This window comes from Phyllopteryx taeniolatus, chromosome 1 (assembly GCF_024500385.1).
Source record: "Phyllopteryx taeniolatus isolate TA_2022b chromosome 1, UOR_Ptae_1.2, whole genome shotgun sequence".
Lineage (NCBI taxonomy): Eukaryota > Metazoa > Chordata > Actinopteri > Syngnathiformes > Syngnathidae > Phyllopteryx > Phyllopteryx taeniolatus.
This window is the reverse complement of record NC_084502.1, coordinates 25,159,021-25,182,613: the sequence shown is the minus strand read 5'-3', so window position 1 is coordinate 25,182,613 and position 23,593 is coordinate 25,159,021. Positions and strand designations below refer to the sequence as shown.

At 41.8% G+C, this 23,593-nt stretch overlaps 2 protein-coding genes across 5 annotated transcripts in view; both read right to left on the bottom strand.

The window, feature by feature from the left end:
* LOC133482778 (kazrin-like) overlaps positions 1-6,546 on the bottom strand; it is a 174,684-nt gene extending 168,138 nt beyond the window's left edge. The window contains exon 1 of one of the 2 annotated variants that reach the window (XM_061783301.1): positions 6,111-6,546. In XM_061783301.1, the coding sequence (XP_061639285.1) occupies positions 6,111-6,186 (76 nt within the window). In that variant the 5' untranslated portion in view covers positions 6,187-6,546. The remainder of the gene's footprint in view (positions 1-6,110) is intronic. The other variant, XM_061783309.1, reaches the window with a different exon arrangement.
* A 3,182-nt stretch (positions 6,547-9,728) lies between these two features.
* On the bottom strand, positions 9,729-23,154 carry prdm2a (PR domain containing 2, with ZNF domain a). 3 transcript variants are annotated; one of them, XM_061783289.1, is made up of 4 exons: positions 23,045-23,154; positions 21,177-21,241; positions 16,016-20,042; positions 9,729-10,389 (listed from the first exon to the last, which is right to left on the bottom strand). In XM_061783289.1, exon 3 carries the CDS (start codon positions 19,985-19,987, stop codon positions 16,040-16,042), a length of 3,948 nt encoding a protein of 1,315 aa, XP_061639273.1. In that variant the 5' UTR covers positions 19,988-20,042; positions 21,177-21,241; positions 23,045-23,154; the 3' UTR covers positions 9,729-10,389; positions 16,016-16,039. The 3 variants fall into 3 exon arrangements, with proteins under 3 accessions (XP_061639273.1, XP_061639255.1, XP_061639264.1); XM_061783271.1 differs by lacking the exon at positions 9,729-10,389 and adding an exon at positions 12,006-14,395 and having other exon boundaries at positions 23,045-23,153; XM_061783280.1 differs by lacking the exons at positions 9,729-10,389; positions 21,177-21,241 and adding an exon at positions 12,006-14,395 and having other exon boundaries at positions 23,045-23,144.
* Positions 23,155-23,593: the final 439 nt, after the last annotated feature.

Genomic DNA, 23,593 nt, shown 5'->3' with positions numbered 1-23,593 from the left:
GAATTTTGTGCTCTGAAAAAAAAGCACTGGCATTTGATTTAAAAAATTTCAAATCTTATATTTCCTAAACCAACCCACTTTAATATATTATTCTGTGAGTGAGTTGTTGGATTTTACTGGAATATAGTGGAGTGTTTAATTTTTTGTATGATTTACTACAATATTCTCATGTTGCATCGCTTGTTGTTTAGCCCAGTTTACATTTATCATCCATTTACTCCATCCATTAAAAGTAGGGAACTAGACCATCCGATGCCTTTGTAACATGCTGATACTCCAAACAAACAAATCGTAAACACACACACACGCTCACATGCAGAAACACACACACACACACACACTCAGGTGGTTAATTGGCGAGAAGTAGCTCAATGCTTAAAACATTTCGAACACCCGACTGGTTGCACCATTTGGAAACCTTTCAACAGTTTCTAGACAAATATGAGTCAAAAATCACAGACATGGCAAAATCCAACAATAGACCAGCAAATCTCAAAGCAGAATCATATACAATCATCATCATCATTTCCATCTTTAACATCACCTCCCAGGCACACACCCATAATCCTCCTGCCTCTGAATGTTTTCAACTACACCATGCATCATAAGTCAGGATATCATTTTTTGTTCTGTTAGTTCTATTATGAAGTACAATGGTTAACTTTTTTTTTTTTTTTTTTACCCGTATGACAGTTATGAATCCAAAAAAATTTACAACTTCATCAAGCCTCCTCTCCCCGAGATGCTACATTTCCATCATCCTTCATCATATCAGGAGTTTTATACCGTTTTATGGTAATTAACTTATTTTAAAACCTGTGTTAAAATGTTAAATCTCACAAGTGGGCCAGTGTCTCTAAGCACAACGTGGGACGGCAGTCGCTTATCCCTGAGGACCGAGAGTGTGTGTGTGTGCATGTGTGTGTGTGTTAAAGAAAAAGTGAAAACTGTATGTGCATGATATGGTACAAATAAAATGTATTGATAGGGTAGAAAGAAATGTCCCCTTGAGTGACAAGTAAAGGATGTGTCTTTCTTTCTTCGTCATCAGAGCCAATGATGATTACATCATTTCTTGTTAAGTTGTATTATTCAGTGGTTAATTAGATAGTTAAGTATGTTGAAATGTTACTTAAGAAAATACCTTTACGGTTAGTTTTGTGATGCTGACTGCAAAACTGATTATTTTAATTTACTTTAGAATGAAGCAATGTTTAGTTGTGTTGTAGCATTTGGAGCATTAAAAATTGTCCGGGTGTGTGAAAAGACTTAAATTCTTGTATCCCAAGCTGCAGCCTAATGATAATCATTATTTATTGATGAAAAGAACATTTTAAATCAGCTTGTACAAAGAAATCTTCCACAAATCTGCAATCTGAGTTCACGCACTCTGTTCCTCCAAGCGTGTTGTTTCTGTTTTGCGGGATGTGACACCTTTCAGTTATGCAGCGAGGAGGTTTGATGCTGGATGACACATTAAGTCTCTGGGTTCTATGATTCAAGTCAAAATCAAAACAAATATTTCATGTGTGCACCCACATATGGCGGGTTAGTATGGGGTGCCGTTTGTAAAGCTGCTCACCCCAAAAATGACAGCAACATTTTGTCACATTTAGCTTCATAACGTGTTTTAAAAAACTGGTGTGACTTTTCGAGTCACCTTCCTGCACATTTAAAACAATATTTATCAACTTCCATCCATTTTCTGCACCGCTTATCCTCACTAGGATTGCGGCCGTGCTGGAGCCTTTCCCAGCTATCTTCGGGCGAGAGGCGGGGTAGACCCTGAACTGGTCGCCAGCCAATCGCAGGGCACATATAAACAAACAAGCATTCGCACTCACATTCACACCTATGGGCAATTTAGAGTCTTCAATGAACCTACCATGCATGTTTTTGGGATGTGGGAGGAAACCGGAGTGCCCGGAGAAAACCCACGCAGCCACGGGGAGAACATGCAAACTCCACACAGGCGGGGCCGGGGATTGAACCCCGGTCCACAGAACTGTGAGGCAGATGTGCTAACCAGTCCTCACCGTGCCGCCTGTTAAAGATATATTCAAATGTTAAATATATATCTAAATATAAATCTTATATATAAATCTTAAATGTAAATTTAAATATAAATCTTAAAACAATGTTAAATATATATTCAAATGTTACATATAAATCTAAATATAAAGAATGAATATAAATGCTAAATGCTGAATCTAAATGTTTCATGTCGAACTAAATATTTACTTAATATGCAAATTCACACTGCCAAGAAACGGAAGTACCAAAATAAAAGCTGTGTGTTTGTAGCATCAAATGACAACATGAAAATAAAATAAAATTAAAAACCTATAGGGAAATTGACCCTTGGAAATATATTATCACTTCCTGAAATAACAAACCAGTTATGTAAACTTTATTTGATGAGTACTTTGAGTGTTTGGTGTCACTTTTCTGAAGAAGTGTCATGTGGAAGTCGTGGGAGAAGAAAAGAGAACCAGCCAGAGACCGGTGCTTCCCATTGGCCTGCCCGCCTCAGAGTGCTTGCTCGCCGGCTGCATGAGAGCGGACGTCAGCCATGGAGGGATTTGGAAAAACAAGTGGCAAGGGGGGTGAGGGGAGAAAAAATGAAGTGCTGCTGCTGCTGTGGTTCTTTTTTTACTCTGGCATTTCATGGATATATTTAACATTTATTTATGTATTTAGCATTCATATTTAGATATATAATTAACATTTAAATATACCGGGTGATTGAAAAGTAACTCCCTATTTTTAAGTACTTGTAATTAATTTCTGAACTATAATTCTTACAAGAAATGAACATGAGAAGAAAGTCTATTGCATGGAGTTTTATTTCAAATTCGATATGGGCGCCAGCATTAGCCACCAGTTTCTCAAGCCGCCTGGGAACCGCATTAACTGATTTCACAAGGAACTCTTGTGGGATGGAAGACATAACTTCTCGTATTCACCCTTCAAGCTTTTATGAGAAATGTGAATGCTATTGAAATCCATTCGGAATCTAAGTCATACTTTAAATGTGAAATGAACCCCCCAGAGGATATCCAGCAGTTCGGCATCAGTCCCCAGTGAGACGTGGGCACTGCTCATCCAACGGGTTACTTAGCATGTGTTTTTGTATTCTTTAATCTCTATTAATCTGTATTCTTTCAGTGGGACACTGAGAGGACCGAGGAGAGGCGAAAGGAATACATTGAGATGCGACACAGGGCAAAGGTAGAGGTGGCAAAGGCAAAACAAGAGGCATATGATGACATGTATGGCAGGTTGGACACTAAAGAAGGAGAAAAGGATCTATACAGGCTGGCCAGACAGAGGGATAGAGATGGGAAGGATGTGCAGCAGGTTAGGGTGATTAAGGATAGAGATGGAAATATGTTGACTGGTGCCAGCAGTGTGCTAGGTAGATGGAAAGAATACTTCGAGGAGTTGATGAATGAGGAAAATGATAGAGAAGGGAGAGTAGAAGAGGCAAGTGTGGTGGACCAGGAAGTGGCAATGATTAGTAAGGGGGAAGTTAGAAAGGCATTAAAGAGAATGAAAAATGGAAAGGCAGTTGGTCCTGATGACATTCCTGTGGAGGTATGGAAGCATCTAGGAGAGGTGGCTGTGGAGTTTTTGACCAGCTTGTTCAATAGAATTCTAGTGCGTGAGAAGATGCCTGAGGAATGGAGGAAAAGTGTACTGGTGCCCATTTTTAAGAACAAAGGTGATGTGCAGAGCTGTGGCAACTATAGAGGAATAAAGTTGATGAGCCACACAATGAAGTTATGGGAAAGAGTAGTGGAGGCTAGACTCAGGACAGAAGTGAGTATTTGCGAGCAACAGTATGGTTTCATGCCTAGAAAGAGTACCACAGATGCATTATTTGCCTTGAGGATGTTGATAGAAAAGTACAGAGAAGGTCAGAAGGAGCTACATTGTGTCTTTGTAGATCTAGAGAAAGCCTATGACAGAGTACCCAGAGAGGAACTGTGGTACTGCATGCGGAAGTCTGGAGTGGCAGCAGAACAGCGGTGAGGTGTGCTGTCGGTGTGACAGAAGAATTTAAGGTGGACGTGGGACTGCATCAGGGATCAGCCCTGAGCTCCTTCCTTTTTGCAGTGGTGATGGATAGGCTGACAGATGAGGTTAGACTGGAATCCCCGTGGACCATGATGTTTGCAGATGACATTGTGATCTGCAGTGAAAGCAGGGAGCAGCTGGAGGAACAGTTAGAAAGATGGAGGCATGCACTGGAAAGAAGAGGAATGAAGATTAGCCGAAGTAAAACAGAATATATGTGCATGAATGAGAGGGGTGGTGGGGGAAGAATGAGGCTACAGAGAGAAGAGATGGCAAGGGTAGAGGACTTTAAATACTTGGGGTCAACCGTCCAGAGCAATGGTGAGTGTGGTCAGGAAGTGAAGAAACGGGTCCAAGCAGGTTGGAACGGGTGGAGGAAGGTGTCAGGTGTGTTATGTGACAGAAGAGTCTCTGCTAGGATGAAGGGCAAAGTTTATAAAACAGTGGTGAGGCCAGCCATGATGTACGGATTAGAGACAGTGGCACTGAAGAGAAAACAGGAAGCAGAGCTGGAGGTGGCGGAAATGAAGATGTTGAGGTTCGCTCTCGGAGTGACCAGGTTGGATAAAATTAGAAATGAGCTCATCAGAGGGACAGCCAAGGTTCGATGTTTTGGAGACAAAGTTAGAGAGAGCAGACTTCAATGGTTTGGACACGTCCAGAGGAGAGAGAGTGAGTATATTGGTAGAAGGATGATGAGGATGGAGCTGCCAGGCAAGAGAGCTAGAGGAAGACCAAAGAGAAGGTTGATGGATGTCGTGAGGGAAGACATGATGGCAGTTGGTGTTCGAGAGGAGGATGCAGGAGATAGGCTCTCATGGAAAAGGATGACACGCTGTGGCGACCCCTAACGGGACAAGCCGAAAGGAAAAGAAGAAGAAGAAGAATCTCTATTAAATACATATTGTACAAAACAGGGAATTTAATTTGTGTTGAGAAGGCCATCAATAATAAAGCGAGTGAACCAGTTGTCAATATGCGTTGCTCAGCAACACCAGCGCCACACACGCCAGCGTTGTGTCACTGTATACGGATTTCACAACGGATGATGAGCTCCACTATGAACAAAATTATTCCAAATCTAACATTCTAAAAACGATCTAACAAACTTTATGACTTAATAGGCATAGGGGAGAATATAGCCCTTGATAAATTATAACACATTACAAATTATGCACAAAGATAAAAATGGACAGTTACCACAAAATAACCAGAGGTTCTTTAAAATGAGGGACAGAAAACATCATCACTGGGTGTGAACTTGTGGAATGACTTAAATCTTAAAATCTTAAAAAATATATATACTACAGTCCCTACTCTGAAATGTGAAATTATTTCATCTAGAAATATATTCCAGAAAATTAAAGAAATGTGAAGAAATTCCCTTTGTTTGCTGTTGTTTAAAACCTGGTTGACTGCAATGTTTGTAAAAGATGTGAAAAATTATTTTAAATATATATATTTTTTTATTAATTGTATTATTATTATTGTCTTTGTTGTATTATCTGGAAGAAATGATGAACCGAACAAAATCGGAGCAAAATAACATTGTGTTCTTTAGTTGAATAAAGTTGCTGCAAAATCCAAACATCATGATCCCAATAACAATGTTTAACATGAGATTGTTACTGCTGCATCCTTCTTTATAGCCGTGAATATTAAATGTAATTTCAGCCAGGTTGAAGAGTTATCTTCCATTTTGATGGCCAGAGATCACGTTATTGGACCCGCATGTCCCATTTGGATGGAAAATCACTCGCACATTATCTTTCCATTCTCCTGAGAATGACAGGATCATCTCAGTCTATCAACATGAACACATCTCCTGTCACGCTGCAATACACTGATATAGATGCTGGGCAAATGAAATGTAAGGTCTAGCAACAAGGTTTGCAAGAGATGGATGATAAAAGTTCAGAATGTGTACTTTGCATTGGACACTCCACTGTGCTCAACATCAAAAATAGAATTTCATGCAAGAAAGTAATTCCCAATCAATCCATCAATGTGTTTTGGATGTAAACACTCACTGGCTTGCATGAGCTGACCCTGGCGCCCAAACACTTGGGAGAACGGACTTCGGCTGCAGGTGAGCATCGCTTCCATGACTGGATGCAGAGAGGAAAATAACGGTCCTCAGCAAAAGAAAGTGTGGCCTCACAAAAGAAGGTCGAGAAGGTTGGCAGGTTGGCATCAACACCCTTCCTCTCACTAACTGAAAAATTTGTCTCACAATCTCTCCCTTTCGTTCCCCATTTGCTTTGGCACCTAGCCGACTTCCGATCAGCCTTGCGTATCGTTGCCTATGATGTTTCGGTGTAGCCCAGCTGACGAGAGATCAGTTCTGCCGGGTAGCGCTAGACTTGCTCATTAGTGCGCCAGTGTGTGTGCAAGAAAAAAAGAGAGAGAGAGAGTGAGAGAGAGAGAGAGAGAGGGTGGGGAGAAGAAGACTGCAGCAGGGTAGACAGACTCTCCCCTGACGATACAGAGCAGAGAAATGACAGTGTTGCCAGTTGTAATGTGATATACTGTATGACTGATGCTTGTACTTTCTGTGACTCTTTGGTGTGGCCTAAATGCTGGACACTTGTCAAGAGTCACTTAAGAGAACTGCACAGATGTTTGTTCATTTGCAAATCCGTGCAAAGTTATATTCAGAAGCTCCACTTGTACAGTCAGTCCCACAGTGGGTGTGCCGTCAGGGTCTTCAGAGCCTTCTCTGCTGGCCTAAACACTATCAAAAGCACTGACCGAGAAATTACAATTTAATTAAATTATCAATTTATCATGAATAATATTTATTATCTGTAATATAATAAAACATAACCATGTATATAATAATATATATTATTTGATTTCCAACAGTCTTTTGTCTTCATTTCATAGCATCTGTGGATGTCCTTTGCTCAACTTGTCCGGTGATCCAATTATTTTTTTGTCCAATCAGATTTCAGTTTCTATGTGTTGCCATGTAAATATAATCTGCCTCAGGCCTTCAGAATAGCAAGTGCTGGCGTCAAGCAAGTCAACACACACCGCTGAAATTGTCTAACCAATCAGATTTTAGATTCACCATTCTGCACCTTCAAGCAGGCTGAGAGGGCTAGGTCCAACAACATATTACTGTCAAACTTTCAGGGTAGCATGTACGTTGTATGAGCTAGCTTACACAGACAGGCTGGAGAAAAGAAAGGAGGTCTCCTGCGCCTCCACCAGCATCTCCAGTGAGTTTTGATGTTTTTGTCCTGTTATTCGATAAATATTGATTTTGAACTGCTATGTTGTAGTTTATACACGACAATGCCTATAGAGGTTTGGAGGTGTTTGGAGGTGATGTACTGGACAATAAGGTAACTGTGTTTCTTGCTATAATAATAATTAATTTCATCCTCAAATATGAAGAATGCCTCTGTCTCTTCTTTAATGCCATACATAGTTATACGTGTAGCATTTTTGTACATTTTTGCCACGTGAGGGTGTTGTTACGAGGTGGATTAGGTCACTGAAGGCCCAGGTCCCAAACTCGTTGCCCGCCACTGGAGTCCGAACCACTATTCCCCCGGCACGAGTGCGCCGTGAGAGATCATCAGGTGCAACACAGGAAACAATCCTGTTTCACGTAATTGGTCTGAAAATGATTTATTTAGTGCAAAAAATAATCTTTTTTGGGGGGGGGGACATCTTCTTTGTCCCACCACTTTTTTTATTTCTCCTTCTGCCTTCCCTGTCATTTTTTTTCTGTACTCTGCCAGGGCCACCAAACAATATTCGCTTCCTTGTTTCCACCACGTTAATAAGCAGTTCAGTGTCTGACCTGGGGGGAAAAAAAGGTTTCTTCCTTTGTGTTTCGCTTGTTGTCATGATTCACCCTTCACAAAGCACTGGCCAGAGTGGCTTACTTATATTGATATGCTGCTTTGCATTGCCCATATTTGGTTGACTTTGGGCTTGTAGAGAGTGGGATCCACGTGCACACTCAGGCCTTTTCATACTGCACTTGGCAAAGTGTCTGACGCTCTTGACTTTCCCATTCCATCGTGTGTGTGCTGAGGGGGCGTCATCCGTTCTGACGTGACGCCAAGCGTCGCGTCAATGCAGAGAGCATCTGACGCTCAGCGTCATGTCATCGGTAAGAAAACTGTTCTATTCTGGCGTCTTGAAGACAAAAAGCTCCTCCAATGGGAGAGAGGCTGCTGGTGTGATTTTTGAGGGCTATTTTGGAGGACTTTTACTAAAATCGGCAAGGGTAAAATGGAGAACGCTCTAATACATGCGGTCTATAAAATAAATATACCTCAAAGTGGTCATGGTAAAATTGTAGCTCGCAAACAAGCCTAAACTCTCCAAGGTTCCGACGAGCCATTACATTGGGATGAGCCCGTTTCCTTTTTTTTCCTGCAGCTCATCTCCTCCTCCTCTGTAAAATGAGCAATGCCAGGGCTTTCTTTTGTAAAAAAGACGGCGACATCTTGCCGAGGTGCGATCTATTTCTTCAGCGGAAAAAACCTTTGTTTACTTCTTGGTTGGCTGCTACGTGAGCACTTCCAAATATGGGATGGCTTCACCCCCCGTTGCCATCATCATGCGCTTTGATGCGGGGGCCTTTCACACTGAGCAAGTGCAGAGTGAAAAGGAACTGTGACCTAGCAAAGGAAAAAAATCCAACAGGTGTGCGTACACACGGTTTGATAGGTCTGATTTTTTGGGGGTCATAACACTAATTTTCCGCTTCTGTTCGCATATACACTTTTAGTAAGAATCCTACGCACTCTTTGATAAGTGAGGCCCCTGGATTTCACATTGAGGATATTTATGATGAAAGTGAGACAACCTCATCATTATTTCAGTATACAGTATATACTTTCAGGGGCGGAGCCTGGAATTTTTGAGGTAGGTGGCCAGAAATTTTGTGGGGTGGACAAAATCAAATCATCGACAGGGGGTGCCTACCCATCAGTTTAGGGTGGCCGCGGCGATTGGCTGGCGATCAGTTCAGGGTGTACCCTGCCTCTTGCCCAGTTGGGATAGGCGTCAGCACTCCAGCGACCTTAATGAGGATAATCGGTACGGAAGATGGATGGATGGATGGACCATTAGTCTGCAGTGATTGACCATCATGTGTGTCACTTTCACTTAATTAGTCGGAAAATTATTTCAGATCGCGTGTGTCTATCTTCAATTCATGCAAGTGTGCAGTGTGCAATGTTCAACTAAACAGCCCCTGGTTTCAAACTAAGTGAATTAGTGACTAAAATAAGCCAAAAAATTATTATTTAATTATACTGTATACACTTTTTGTGACATTTTTGTTTGGTGTTGTGCCGTGACAATCTTGTCATGTAAAATATGCGCCTTCCCGAAATAAAGGTTGGGAAATACTGCACAAGACTAAATGACAAACTAGGGGCTGACACATGAAGCGCAAGCTAAAAGGAACAGGAACAGACACACAATGCTATCAGGATTAAGTAACAAGTTTAGTAATTAGGCAATGGCATAATTATCAGTCAATTATTCGATCTATAAGAACTGTATTGTTTGTGTCGAACACAGTGGATTAATAAAAAGGGAGAGCACTACTTGTAGCAAATGGATTTAGTCAAGTTTTAATTCTAAAGAACCCTCAGCTCTTATGCTATTTGTTACATCACCTTTAATGTTCAGTTGTTGAAATAACTGTTGACAAAAGGATTAGCTACAGTGAAGAAAAAAAGTATTTGGACAGCCACCGATTGTGCAAGTTGTCCCCCTTAAAAAGACGAGAGGTCTGTAATTTTCATCATAGGCACACTTCAAATGTGTGAGACAAAATGTGAACAAAAATCCAGGAAATCATATTGTATGATTTTTAAACAATTTACTTGCAGAAAATAAATATTCACAGACATTCAAAAAGTTTAACTCAATACTTTGTAATGAAATCTTTGCTTGCAATTACCGAGGTCAAATGTTTGCTGGAGTTCTTGACCAGGATTGCACACACTGTAGCAGTTATTTTGCCCCACTTTTCCATGCAGATTTTCTCCCCATCTGTCATGTTTCGGGTCTGTCGCTGGGCAACATGGACTTTCAACTCCGTCCACAGATTTTCTATTGGTTTGAGGTCTGGAGAATGGCTAGGCCACTCCAGGACCTTGACATGCTTCTTACAGGGCAATGCACTCCTGAGTTGCCCGGACTTTGTGTTTGGGGTTACTATCATGCTGAAAGACCCAGTCGCGTTCCATCTTCAATGCTCTTAGGGAGCACCTCACGAAACATGGCCCCATTCATTCTCTCCTTAAGACCTTTTGGGTCTTCAAATAGTGTCTGAAAGACAAGTGCAAACAGCACCGTTGTGCATCACGATGATTAGAGGAGGCACATGCAAAATGAGAGGCAAGAACGAGAATGGATCTTTTCCAGTCGTGTAAACATTTTTTGAATGCCTGAAACAACCATTATGACGGCATACTGTCTATTCGGCAAAGCAATTTTGGAGCTTCGGAATCATCAGAGCTGACTTGGAGCCAATCACCGATGACGAAACTCATTTCAACTCAGCATTTCCTTGCCTCTGGGTCTTTTCAGCTCACTAGAAAAATTATCTGGTGCTACCGAAGCACTTTTTTGGCTGTGCTGTCCCATATTTTAAACGCAATGTTGCACGGATTTGCATTCGGGATGAGTTAAAGTCAAACAAAACATGGCTTCTTTGCATTTGCTAGCGTCTCCAAAATTATTGGAGGAATATATTTATTTGAGGTAACTCCGTAATATAGTGTTTGTTTGTCTTCAACTAACACTTCAAGTTTCACTTTGTGCTTGCAGTGCTCTCACAAATTTCTCATGGTGAAAATAAAATATGAAATGGTGTTCTCCATCACTTTTACTACTATTGAAAACAGTACATGCAATCCATCCATCCATTTTCTGAGCCGCTTCTCCTCACTAGGGTTGCGGGCGTGCTGGAGCCTATCCCAGCTATCATCGGGCAGGAGGAGGGGTACACCCTGAACTGGCTGCCAGCCAATCGCAGGGCACATACAAACAAACATTTGCACTCACATTCACACCTACGGGCAATTTAGAGTCTCCAATTCATGAGTACATGCAATCCGTTAGCGTAAACACACCATGTAGCGCACGCTATTTAGTATTTTAGTAAAACATTGTAATCTTAATAAATAACAGTAATCTTAATAAATAACACACAACATACCTACCAACACTGCACACAGTCTGTTAGAGTGAACTCCCACTGCTATTTTATCTTAGAAAGTAAGGCCTTATGAGTGGAGTGGAGAACAATTGCACAACACACAACCATCAAAATCTCATCCCAACTGTCAAGTATAGTGGAGGGAGACATCCTGCTCCACCAATTGGAGCTCAACAGAGACAGTAAATCAACAACAGAATGGCTTTCCAAAAAGAATATACACCTTCTGATTGAGTGGCCCAGTCAGTCTCTCAACTCATTTGAGATGCTGTGGAATGACTGCAACTGAGTGATTCACACCAGACATTGCTGAACTGAAACAGTTTTGCACAAAGGAATTGTCCATTGTGTGGATCTGATCTGCAATTGAAGGAAGCATTTAGTTGAGTTTATTGGTGCCAAAGGAGGCACAACTAGTTTTTAAATCCAAAGGTCTGTATACTTTTTCCACCTTCCACTGTGAATGTTAAAATCTTATGTTTAATAAACATGAAAACAGAAGTGTGTGACATTAGTTTGAAAAGACTGGTTTTCTGTTGTCCAAGCAGCTCTCCGCATCCACCAACAACAATCCTTCCCAAACTAAAGAGGCCAGCGTGACATTATTACTGGAGACACATCCTTTATTGTTTTCATTAACATGTCTGTTTTGTCACACACAAACAGCTAGCACATTGCCGGGCCGAGACTCAAGTACTGCATCACACTCACACACACACAGTACCACTGCTCCAGGAGAATGTTTTAATGAGAATTTAGTAGAACTTTGTTCAAATTTGTAATATATATTGTGGGCAACAGGGTCTTCTTTAAAACATCAATGTGGGAATGGGGAGGACATCATCAGAATCATCTTTATTTGCCAAGCATGTCCAAAAAACACACAAGGAATTTGTCCCCGGTAGTTGGAGCCGCTCTCGTACGACAACAGACAGTCAATTGACAGAACACTTTTGAGACATAAAGACGTTGACAAAAAACAGTCACTGAGCAATAAAGGGTTAATAGTTATCTGGTAATCCCGGTGCTTTTTTTTTTTTTTTCCCCCCCATTGAGCCACTCTGTTCCCTGAACACAACCTTGGGCTGAAAAATACAACATTTTCAAGTCTCTTCTTGTTAATTTTATAGAGAACCTATTTTGTGATTTAAAAAAAAAAAATAGATCACCTCTTAATTTCAAGAACCCCAGTCATTGGAGATCCCTGTTCTGCTCCATAGTCCACAATCTCAGATGCATCCTCATTATCTTTGGCTTGTTGACTATAATCAAAGGCTCGTTCGGATATGGTTAACAGTACTTTGCTAGCCATTTCTAAAAAGTTTTTGACTTGGCAACCTACTGTGTGTTTTTAGATTGTCACTTTTTTTTCAAAATTATGTATTAAGTGAATTTCCCAATGAAATTATCAGTACAAGAGACCTACAGTTAAACAAAACAAAACAAACACTTTTGGCTATTCAATAATCTGCTGCAATGGTTAGCGCGAGTGGAGTGCACCACCTTCTGGACATTAGTCTACATCTGCAGTGTTGAACAATAAACTTGTTCAATGGGATTCAGCAATTGTCATCTGTTGGCCAACAAATCGCCACACACACAGATTTTACACTAACATTCTGCATTTATTATGACCACACGCTTGGGGAAGGGAAGAAAAAAAAAAAAAAAAAAAAGTGCAAATCAAACAGCTTCCGACTTCAGAATCATTACATGGTTTTAAATTAATAAATATACACGACTTCAGTTACATTTTGAAATGCTACACAAACGTTCACAGTCAGATAGCAGTCCCCTGACACCCTGTACATCCAACATAATGCAGTCTGTGGGTGAGTTACAAGAATTGTAGAGGAAAAATTTGATATTTTTTTCCCCCCACTATCATTACTCTCACACACACGTTAGTTCTCACAAATTAAAATTGTATTTGATATACATTAGATATAACAATTACATAAGTACCCTGTTTAAACTAGTAGCTTATGAATATTTATGCAAATGAGATTAGTTGCAACCTTCAACAGTCATTTACAAAACTAAACAAGTTGACATTTGCATTTTGGGATTCACATTACAATTTAATGTAGATACGAAACAAGAAAATGTTACACAGACAGTAAGCCTGGATGAAGTGCTTGTGTTCTACAGTTGAATACTTTAAACAAATACTACATATACTGTATTACATGATATGACAGCAGCAGACTGCTCCTTTTCACCACTTTTGAGAATTTCTGTGGTCTATGAGCTCACCACAGTGAAAGCAATGCATGTCAGTGTATTATTTTCAGGTACAGTACTTAGCATTGCAGATGACCCAAGAAACTTTCAGTCGATTTCATTTGGATAGCCGCTAAAAGAAATTCTTTATCAGGACAACATCGAACTTTTATCCTTGATTTGTATGCCACAGGTTATCATGCCATATGCATTTGATGGTACGCGAATAGAATTGTTCTTATTACCTTCATATAAATACACAAAGGGCCAACAAAATTTACTCAAGATTTTCTCTCTCGAGTTAACCCTGCCAAATACATTCCAAATAATCGCTTCTTGCATTTGAATCCTGAACAACTTTGAAGGGAAATGTTAATACTTTTGTGCTCTGTTCAATGACTCAATTTAAGTTTTAAGGTTAATGGTAAGTCATATCCTTTGTTTAGGCCCAATTGCCTCAATACCAAACAACTGAAGAACAAGCACAGAACATGCCATAAAGAATTTAAACCCAAAAGGCAACATATGACTGATAAGGAAAAAGTAGTGCAAATCCTTGCTGACAGTGATTGCTGCTTGCCATCCTCGCCGAATGAACCGCCAAGCGAGAAATGAGAGAAGCCTTTCCAGCTTCAGTGCTTCCCCATTTCCTTGACAACACGTCGCTGTCAGATTAACTTCAAAGTGCAAATCCAGGCTATTGATGGAAAGTTGAAGAAATGTAGGACTGTACCAACCTACAAACTTCAAGCCCTCGCATACTCTGCACTCGCAGAAGTACTTCAGTTGTGTTCAGGGTTTTTTTTCTGTCCTCAGTTCAGTCATCTCTTGTACAGTGTAATGGATTTCAAGCCTTCGCTGGGTGAAGAGGTGTCAAGGGTGTGCATTGGCCTAAAAGTGACAGCATATGTTAACAAATCATTTGTTTCAATGGGTTTAAACTGGAGTTAAATCTGTATTAGCAAAGTCCTTACTAGCCATCATAGCTGTATGATGGAGTTTCTTTCAATGATATTTGATAAATTATGAAGCAACTCGTATCATGCTTGAGCACACGACACCTTTCATTCCACATTTCCTTTGACCAGTCTAAATGCTCCGTGCTCAAGCATGAGAAACATTCCTGGCCCCAGCATGGTTTGGAGAAGTGGGCCTCGGCACGGCACAATTGTATATGATAAGTGCTCCTCCCATAATAGTAAATATACACAACAACTTAAAATCAAGTCAAAGTCCACATATTCTTGCTCCTATAATTAATATAATAAATCCTCCCAGGAGTTATAAAGAAATAAAATAGCTATTTTACCTGCCCTTGATTCACAATTTTTATGTGCACGTGAAGAAAACGTGCCCTTCGCTTTTATCCCATCACATTAGTCAATATTGTAAGCACACACTGGAGCAGGGGGCGACATATATACACACTACTCCCAAAAACTTAGGCATATTGGGCTTTTGGTTGAAACTGTAATGCACTATAACCTTAGGAGGTGAACTTAATTTGACCTTTAAACTTTTGAATTCACGTCCGATTGTTCAGTGTTTCAGTACATTTTCCACAACTTGCCGTTCTCTAACAAGAAGGTGAACGGCAAAATTCAAGTGTACTTTTTTTTTTTTTTTTCGAAGGATGTCCACTCTTTTGCCTTTCTGTAACTCCTCCAGTCTCTCTGTAGCTGTTGCAACTTCCCTCTGAGAATGTCGTTTTTGTAACCTTACAATGGCGAGCTACTGTTAATCAATTGTTAGGTGTCTTCTCGGTAGTCATGAAATGTAAACGGCATAATGAAGCGCACTGAACACCAGCTCTAATTAAAACAGGAAATGTATTGGCCCACCCACAGATCAAACACCTGTTGTGAATTTTGCTATTTAGCTCTTTGTTAGAGTACAGCAAGTTGTGCAAAAAGTACTGAAACATTGAGCAGTTGGACATGTGCATTCAACTGTTTAGGTAAGCTCATATTAGGTTCACCAGTATTGTTATATTGTTATATTTTATTTGTTATATTGCATTTTAGGTTTGTCCTGAAAATTCATCCGGGTGCCCGATATCCCTAACGTTTTAGGAGTATGTATATTTTGGTGTTTGCTTATTTTGAATTGCCTTTCTCAAGGGCACCACAACCACAAGTGTGGACCGGGCGGAAAAATCAGGTGCTCAGCCAGGGCTGGCCAAAATTTGCTGGAGCTTGTCAATCTTCTGGCCCTGTAGTCAGATGCGTTACCCACAATGCCGCGGCTACTTAACACAATAATTTTCGGTGCCACTTTGAATAACAGAAATAAACAGAATGACAGCATTTCCATATAGAAATAAACAGAATGACAGCATTTCCACATAGTCAGGAAAGTTGCAGTAATGCAGTGCCACATCATTAAGTGATGGCGCAAGTAAAGCCGCTGAAGCATGGTATGTATGCCCAGTGTGAGCGCACCGACGGGTGGAGACCATCATAAGGCTATGACTACACTGGTTATTTAAATTTGTAATATTCTTTACACTACCTGACAGGGTAAGCTGAGAGGTCTTCAAGCTGTTGTGCTTTGCTCAGAGCTGCCACCAGCAGTTGCTTCCTCTCGGCTTGGGGCGGAGGGCTCACTTTGTTGTTGATTTGCTGGAGTTAGTTTGACTGCATGATGCACTCGTGTGTACTGGCGAAGAGGAGGGTTGAAAGGACGAACGGCGGGGAATTTGTTTAAAGCGGAAATGTCATTTTTTGAATCGTCCTTTATGGCTAGTTTAGGCCTCTTGTTTGAAAAGCTTGTTAGTCTTGGGGGCGTGGCGGGCCTCTTAGCTGGCATTGATGTCTGGAGTCTTGTCCTAGGATGAGCTGAGGCTTGTTGCTCATTGACAAGTGAGACCCCTCTATGGAGTCGTCCATCATTTTCCTTTGTCACAGAGATCCCACCCTCTTTCCTTGTCCTCACTTCTCTGGGTTTTTTGGGACAGACTGCCATGTGTTTGGTTCGGCTGCGTCGCATTGTGAACTCCCTGCTGCAGTGAGGGCAAACAAATAAGTCATCATGCACGTGTGAAGGGGACACTTTATTTAACGAAGATTTGTTCCTCTGGGGCATGACCCTTTGGACCATCTTTCGCTTCCTTTTGTTCAGTAATTTTAACTTCACTTTGACAGATTCTGATCTGTTGGACTGGCTAGCTCTATTTGAGGCATTACATTCATTTTCTGAGTTGGTAGTTGACAGGACTCCGTTTTGGCTTTTTGCAAAATGGCGGAGTGGGATGGGATTCTTCTTGGGCGTGTACCGCCTCTTATCGCTGGCATTGGCACAAGCCAGGATGTGCTTGTGCAGCTCCGGCATGTTATTGAAGCTCTTTCCGCACTTGGTGCACCTAATAGCTGTACTGAAGGTTTGTGGAATGTTGTGGGTGGTGAAATTTGTGGCTGAGGCCACCGACCCGGCAGGTGACCTGTTATGGTAAGGAAAGGGCGGGGGCTTAAAGCTAGGGTAATGCTGGTTAATGCCAAGACGAACATCAGGCACTTTGAGTTTGCCTCTATCTGAGGCCATGATTTTAATTGTTGTAAAAAATTCTTCAGAAGCCACATCCACTTCATGATCTTCCTTTTTCACCTTTTGTTCAGACACATCAGGCAATGGAGGCTCTTTGCTAACTTTAGTGGAGTAGTTGTAATTCTGAGGTCTTATTTTTCCCTTTTCTTCTTCAGTGAATGTACATTGCTGGGCAGGATGCAATTCCTCCTGATGCTGTTTCAGATTACAAAGGTAGACAAAGTCTTTAGGACATGCACTGCAAATATAAGTCTTGTCGACACCGTGTAGGCTTGACCGATGGTCGAGCAAAGCGGAGGGCTTGTCAAAGAGCAGAACGCAGAACTCGCATTTGTAAGGCCATTCTTCAGCATGGTCGCTAACGTGGGTGCTGAGTTCTTTCATCGAGTGGAACAGAAGGTCGCAGACATTGCAGATGAAGTTCTTGGTGAAAGTCTGCTGCTCTACGTCACTCGGTGTGTTGCTTGGCGGTTCTGTCTCTTCAAACTTCTCAACTTGGTTTGAGTTGTCAGTCGATATTTCCACTGCAGAATCAGTGCTGTCAGCAAGTTCCTCGTCTGCATTTGGAGGCTCTTCTTTGAGGCCTTGTTCTGTTTCTTCACCTCGGGCAGGACAATCTGGCATCATTGAGGTGTTTGTGGACAATGTCACAGACTCCTCAATGGAGGACAAGAGAATGGTGGGGTCCACAGTTGAGGTGTTGGGCAATGACACAATCTGTTGCTGTTCTATGTGATTAACAAGCATCGGCGTAGATACTGGAGGTTCAATGTTTTCTTGCATGGTAACAGCACTGGGGACATTCCCTGGCGTTTCCAAGGATATTGTGCATTCTATCAGCACTGTGTTACTTGACATATACGAGTTTATGAGTGGATCGTTTAATGCTGCACTGGGTGTGAATGGCACCTCAGACAAGCTATGGTCTTCATTAATTGGCGGGTTAAGAGAAATTTGATCAGTGAGAAACATGTGGCCGGGTAGATTTAGAGAGGGGTCAAGTGGATGTGAGAGAGTAACAAGGTTTGCAGCAGTTGTAGCTGAAAACGCAGAGGTTAAATCACACTGTGTAGAATTTATGGCATTTTCTGTGCAGATTACCAGCGGCTCCTGTGATATATTTGGAGCCAGCACTTGGATTGGTTGGCTTGAGGGGCTAGGAATAGATAGTGGTGGTGCCAGAACTGTGATTAATGATGGAGCAGTCGGTAGTACTGTGTGTGTAGTTGGGGGAGCAAATGATATAGTGCATGGTGAAGCTGGCGGGAAACCAAGAGGTGTAAGGGTGGCAGGTGCAGAATTCAGGGGACAGGAGGGGAGTGAAAGTCCATAAACAATTCCTTCTGCGACAGAGTCCACCATATTTTGACCTGTAACAATGGTGAGGTCTGACACAAGAGGTGTCTCACAGTTTGCGAGGCTTACATTTTGCTCTCCAACATTCAGGAGGGCCCTTTCCTGCATCCACATGTTTGAATTATCTTCTGAGGGGAAAACTAAATTTGATGTCAGCTGAGATTCTTCAGGGCTCCTTTTTTGCAAACTTAAATCCAGCGCAGCATCATCTGAAGTCCCAACTTCATTTCGTTTCATCGTATTAGAGAGATCCAGTGGTTGCTGACTATAGCAGCTGTCCACAGTCACAGGGGGCCAGCTCTCTGTTGAAACTGTAATTGCTTGAGGTTCCTCAATCTTTTGAGATGCATTTTCTTTGTCATTGACACTCACACTGTACTGGGTGTCCATGTGCCATAAAGTGGCGGCATCACCATCCATATCTGCTATTGCTGTTTCCTCATCAGATGTGGTGTTGTGCTGGGGAGAACTTTGTGGAGATCCAGTCCTTCTTTTAAACCTTCCTGTTGCAGCAGATACAGATGAGCAAGATGTTTGGCCATTTAGAAGTAGGGTGTCCTGCTTCTCTCGTAGAAACACAGTGGCTGAGTTTGGGGGGGCAAGTGAAGACTCTGTATTCTCTATTAACGAAGTTACAACTTCTGAAGAGGATGACAACACCACCACTTCAGATTCCAGTTCTGTTTGAATTTGGGGTAACAAAGGAGGTGTTGCTGTTCTTCTCTTGGCAAGTGCTTGACCCGGCAGCTCTTGGTTGCTCAGAATTGAATTGAAATTTAACCCCAGGTTCAATTGTGTGGGATCCAGAATCAGGGCATCTAGTCCAACCAAAGTTGAACATGCAGCGTGAACTTCAGCTGCTTCACAGCCACTCACTGTGCTTGTTGAAACAATTTTTCCATCAAAGTAAAAGCTGAGATTCTCTGAGATACTGCTGGAGATGGCGGGCATGTAGTTTCCAGTGTGTTCCACTTCATGCTCCGCAACTTCTGCAGAAAGCTCGGCTCCCAGATTTGACGACGCAATAATTATCTGCTGAAGATTTTCCTCCTGAGGCGGCTCACTTTGTTCCGTATGTGCAATTTGCAGATGCTGGTTGTGGACTGTGCTCTCGTGCTGCTGCTTGTTGGTAAACGTAGTGAATCTCTTTTCGCTGTAGCTGCAAGCATGATGCTCGTACAGCAGCTCGTCAGGTGGCACAGTGTTGCGCCCAGCTAACAAAACAGGAGTATCACTGCTTTCAAGCTGGTCGTCTGAACTTACTAAAACTGAAGACTTGGTACTGTCATGCTGCAGCTGACCGAGAGCCAAACCGGAAGCCATTTTTCCATTCTTGCTCTTACATGGATGTGGCACATTCTTCATCAAAGCGTGGCTATGCATGTGTCGTTCCAAGCCTTGCTGGCTGGTAAAACACCTCTCACAGTGCTGACAGGGAAAAGACTCCCAGCCTCTTTGAGTATTGTGAACAAGGTTGTCGGGAATGTCGGGTGTCATAATGGTGTTCTTTTGACAAATGTCATCATCTTCCTGCTGTAGATCCTCACCATCTCCATATTCAGAGAATCGAGGAGTTTGCTCCATTTTCCCTTGTTTGTATCCAGTTCTCGGAAGAAAAGGCCTTTAACAGTTGTCACACCTGATGAATGAATAAACAGATGTAACTTCAGGAAACTAGCAAATGCCATAGGAATAAAGCCATGTGAGGACAACACAGGGACTAAAGCGCCCCCAACTAGGGACGGCCATATTCATAACAGATAAATGAATGATTAACACATTCACTGCCATTGATGGCTTTAGAAGTCAAATATCCATGTTAACTGGGAAGGCTGGCAGTGAATGAGTTAACAAGCAATCGTAGCAATGGAGGCAGCACGGTGGACGACTGGTTAGCACATCTGCCTCACAGTGCTGAGGACCAGGGTTCAAATCACAGTGCATGTTCCCCCTGTGCCTGCGTGGGTTTTCTCCCACATCCCAAATACATGCAAGGTAGGTTGATTGAAGTCTCTAGATTGCCCGTAGGTATGAATGTGAGTGCAAATGTTTTTTTGTTTATGTGTGTCCTGCGACTGGCTGGCGACCAGTTCAGGGTGTACCCCGCCTCTCGCCCGAAAATAGCTGGGATAGGCTCCAGCACGCCCACAACCCAAGTGAGGATAAGCGGTACAGAAAATGGATGCATGGAGCAATTGAGGCAAAAAAGAGCATACTATTTGGCTGCAACCAGCAGAGGCGCTGCAGATTGTACTCAACTACAGGAGGTCTTCAGTTTACGACCATAAGACTACTGTACGCCGTCACAAGAAGGCACACTCATTATTTACCGTAAGTGTGACTTTACAACTGCCTTAGCATAGTTTAGTGATGGACTAAGGTGCATTGTGACTGACATAAAAATTTGGGGTTCGTCACCACTGTAGAAATGGAACTGTCGTAAACCGAGAGCCTCCTGTAGTACTTCTAGAGAGGAACATGACAACATGATTAGTCTGCTGAATATAACACTGGTATTAAAATAGCAGTTCAGCAAATTCAGAGATTCACCCATCACATAAAAATTATATTTACTCTCGTTACTCAGTCTAAAAACTCACACGTCACACTGTACTACAGAAAATCAGCAAGCTGTATTTTTGAAGAGTACTTTGACATGCCAGCCATTACTCAAAAACTCTACACACATAACATTTGTACTGTTAGTACATGAAACAGAAGTTTAACATTAATTTTCTATAAAAGTCAGAATAATAACTTTGCTTCAACTTACCATTTTAACAATTTTTGCAGAAGCATTGGCATGCCTTGTACGAAGATGACAACAGACCTTGCTTACTGTCAAAAGAAGCCACATTAAGAAATAAATCAATTTGTGACTGTGTGTCACCCATGAAATGCTACAAAAAAGCAGGCAGAATTGGCTGTTTAGGTACTTCATCATTATCATCAGCTCAAGTCACTGTTGTCATCATAAGCATTGTCTTTGTCTAAAATATGATGATGCATCAACATTATACTCAAATACATCAAACACTAAAGATATGCTATGGGGGAGTACAGGAATACTATTGCCCCCATTTTAAACATTATTAATTTCCACAATCCTATTTCTAGTCATACAACACCCCTACCTTTATTGCACAAAATCATGTGTTACCACAGCGCAGCGATAAAGCCGCACAAGGGTCCGGATTACAAAAAAATGTGAACAAAATTAGAATTTGGGAAGAGAGCTTTCAGCTTTGCCACCCCCGCGAAATAGAATACTCTGCTGACTAAACTGAAACTCTCTGAACGTATTCCACTTTGAGCTTTCTTTTCTATGCGGAGGGGCTTTCCAGCTTGAAACTACTCGCCAGTGTACAAATGTTACAAATTGTTGTTTGTTGTTGAGTTACTTTAAAAACATCGACGCACCTCACACATTGTATATTTTACTCTAAAAATATCACTTCCTTGTAACTGTTCCGATAGCGTGCTCCTGACCCCTTGACCAGGTCACCCTTGTCAAGATCCTGATCTCATTTGTTTTTTATCTGGATAAATAATATTAAACACACAAAAATGAGTCTATAAACAGGCATTGTAACTTGTTGTTTCAAATACACGTCCATCCATCCATCCATTTTCTGAGCCGCTTCTCCTCACTAGGGTCGTGGGCGTGCTGGAGCCTATCCCAGCTGTCATCGGGCAGGAGGCGGGGTACACCCTGAACTGGTTGCCAGTCAATCGCAGGGCACATATAAACAAACAACCATTTGCACTCACATGCACACCTACGGGCAATTTAGAGTCCTCAATTAACCTACCATGCATGTTTTTGGGATGTGGGAGGAAACCGGAGTGCCCGGAGAAAACCCACGCAGGCACGGGGAGAACATGCAAACTCCACACAGGCGGGGCCGGGGATTGAACCCCAGTCCTCAGAACTGTGAGGCAGACGCTCTAACCAGTCGTCCACCGTGCCGCCTCAAATACACGTGTACATTGAAATAGAACCCGAAACAAAATGTAAGCAGCGAACTACACATTTGGTAAATCGATAATTGAGACTAATGCCCAAGATGAAGGCCTCTTAGCAAAAAATAAAATAAAATAAAATAAACGTTAAGCTACAATTCATATCTAATTCGGGTGCACTACTGCACTCAATCCGAAAATTATTGACTACAACGACGGATGGTGCTTTTATCAGGGTTAAGCGTTAAACAGCTAAGCCCTATTTCAGGTGGTGTTGCGTTCAAGTGCCTCTCGCCTCAACTGGCTTGACTATGCCCGTCCTTGCACCGTTGCTAGTTGCCCACAAGACACGTCGCATTTCCAGCTCTGACTACAGAGGCTTCCTGTTAGCACACAGATCTACCCACCGATTCCTTCAATACATTAGCGATATCCAACCCATAAAGGACATTAAACACAACGGCTGCGACTCTTGCAACACGTTTTCGACGATTAACTAAAACTATGCAGTGAACTGCGCAAGACTATCATGTTGGCTACTGCATTATCAGCAATGAGCTAGCTCCGAGGTTTGCCCACGAACCTTGGCTACATTTCGATAATAACACTTAGACCCGACATTTAATAACTTGTCCGCACATGAACGTTCGTTGATGTATACATTTCTGAATTACGTACTTGATTTGCGACACCATTGTCGTCCAGTAGTTTCATATCTCTGCTGTGCAGGTTGTAAACAGCTGGGTGTTCGCTAATAGACCAGTGAGAAACGTGTGTTCCGATTGGATGAAGAATTGTCGTGGCCAAATTTGAACCAATCAGAGAGAGGTTTGTTCATTTACAGGACGACAACAACACAACATGGCAAAAGGGGTGCCTTTTAGGAGACCGTTCTGAAAACAGATAGTGCTCCATATTACGTGTTAACGCGATATTTATGGATAGATTAAATCCTGCAAAATGATAAAGGTCAAACTGTCACTCTTAGTGCATGTAATAACTTTCACCTGTAGATGGCGCAATAATACAGTATTCTTGGATGGATCGTGCTGTAATGGTTGCCCCTTTAGCTGAATATTATAATCGCACGTCAAGTATACAATACAAAATATTAATAAATTTTGGTGTATATATATATTCATTCATTCATTAATTTCCCGTACTGCTTATCCTAACTAGTGTCGCTGGCGTGCTGGAGCCTATCCCAGGTATCTTTGGGCGAGAAAC

Excerpts from the sequence above, each read along its gene's own strand:
- prdm2a (XM_061783289.1), bottom strand. The coding sequence starts at position 19,987 with ATGGAGCAAACTCCTCGATTCTCTGAATATGGAGATGGTGAGGATCTA.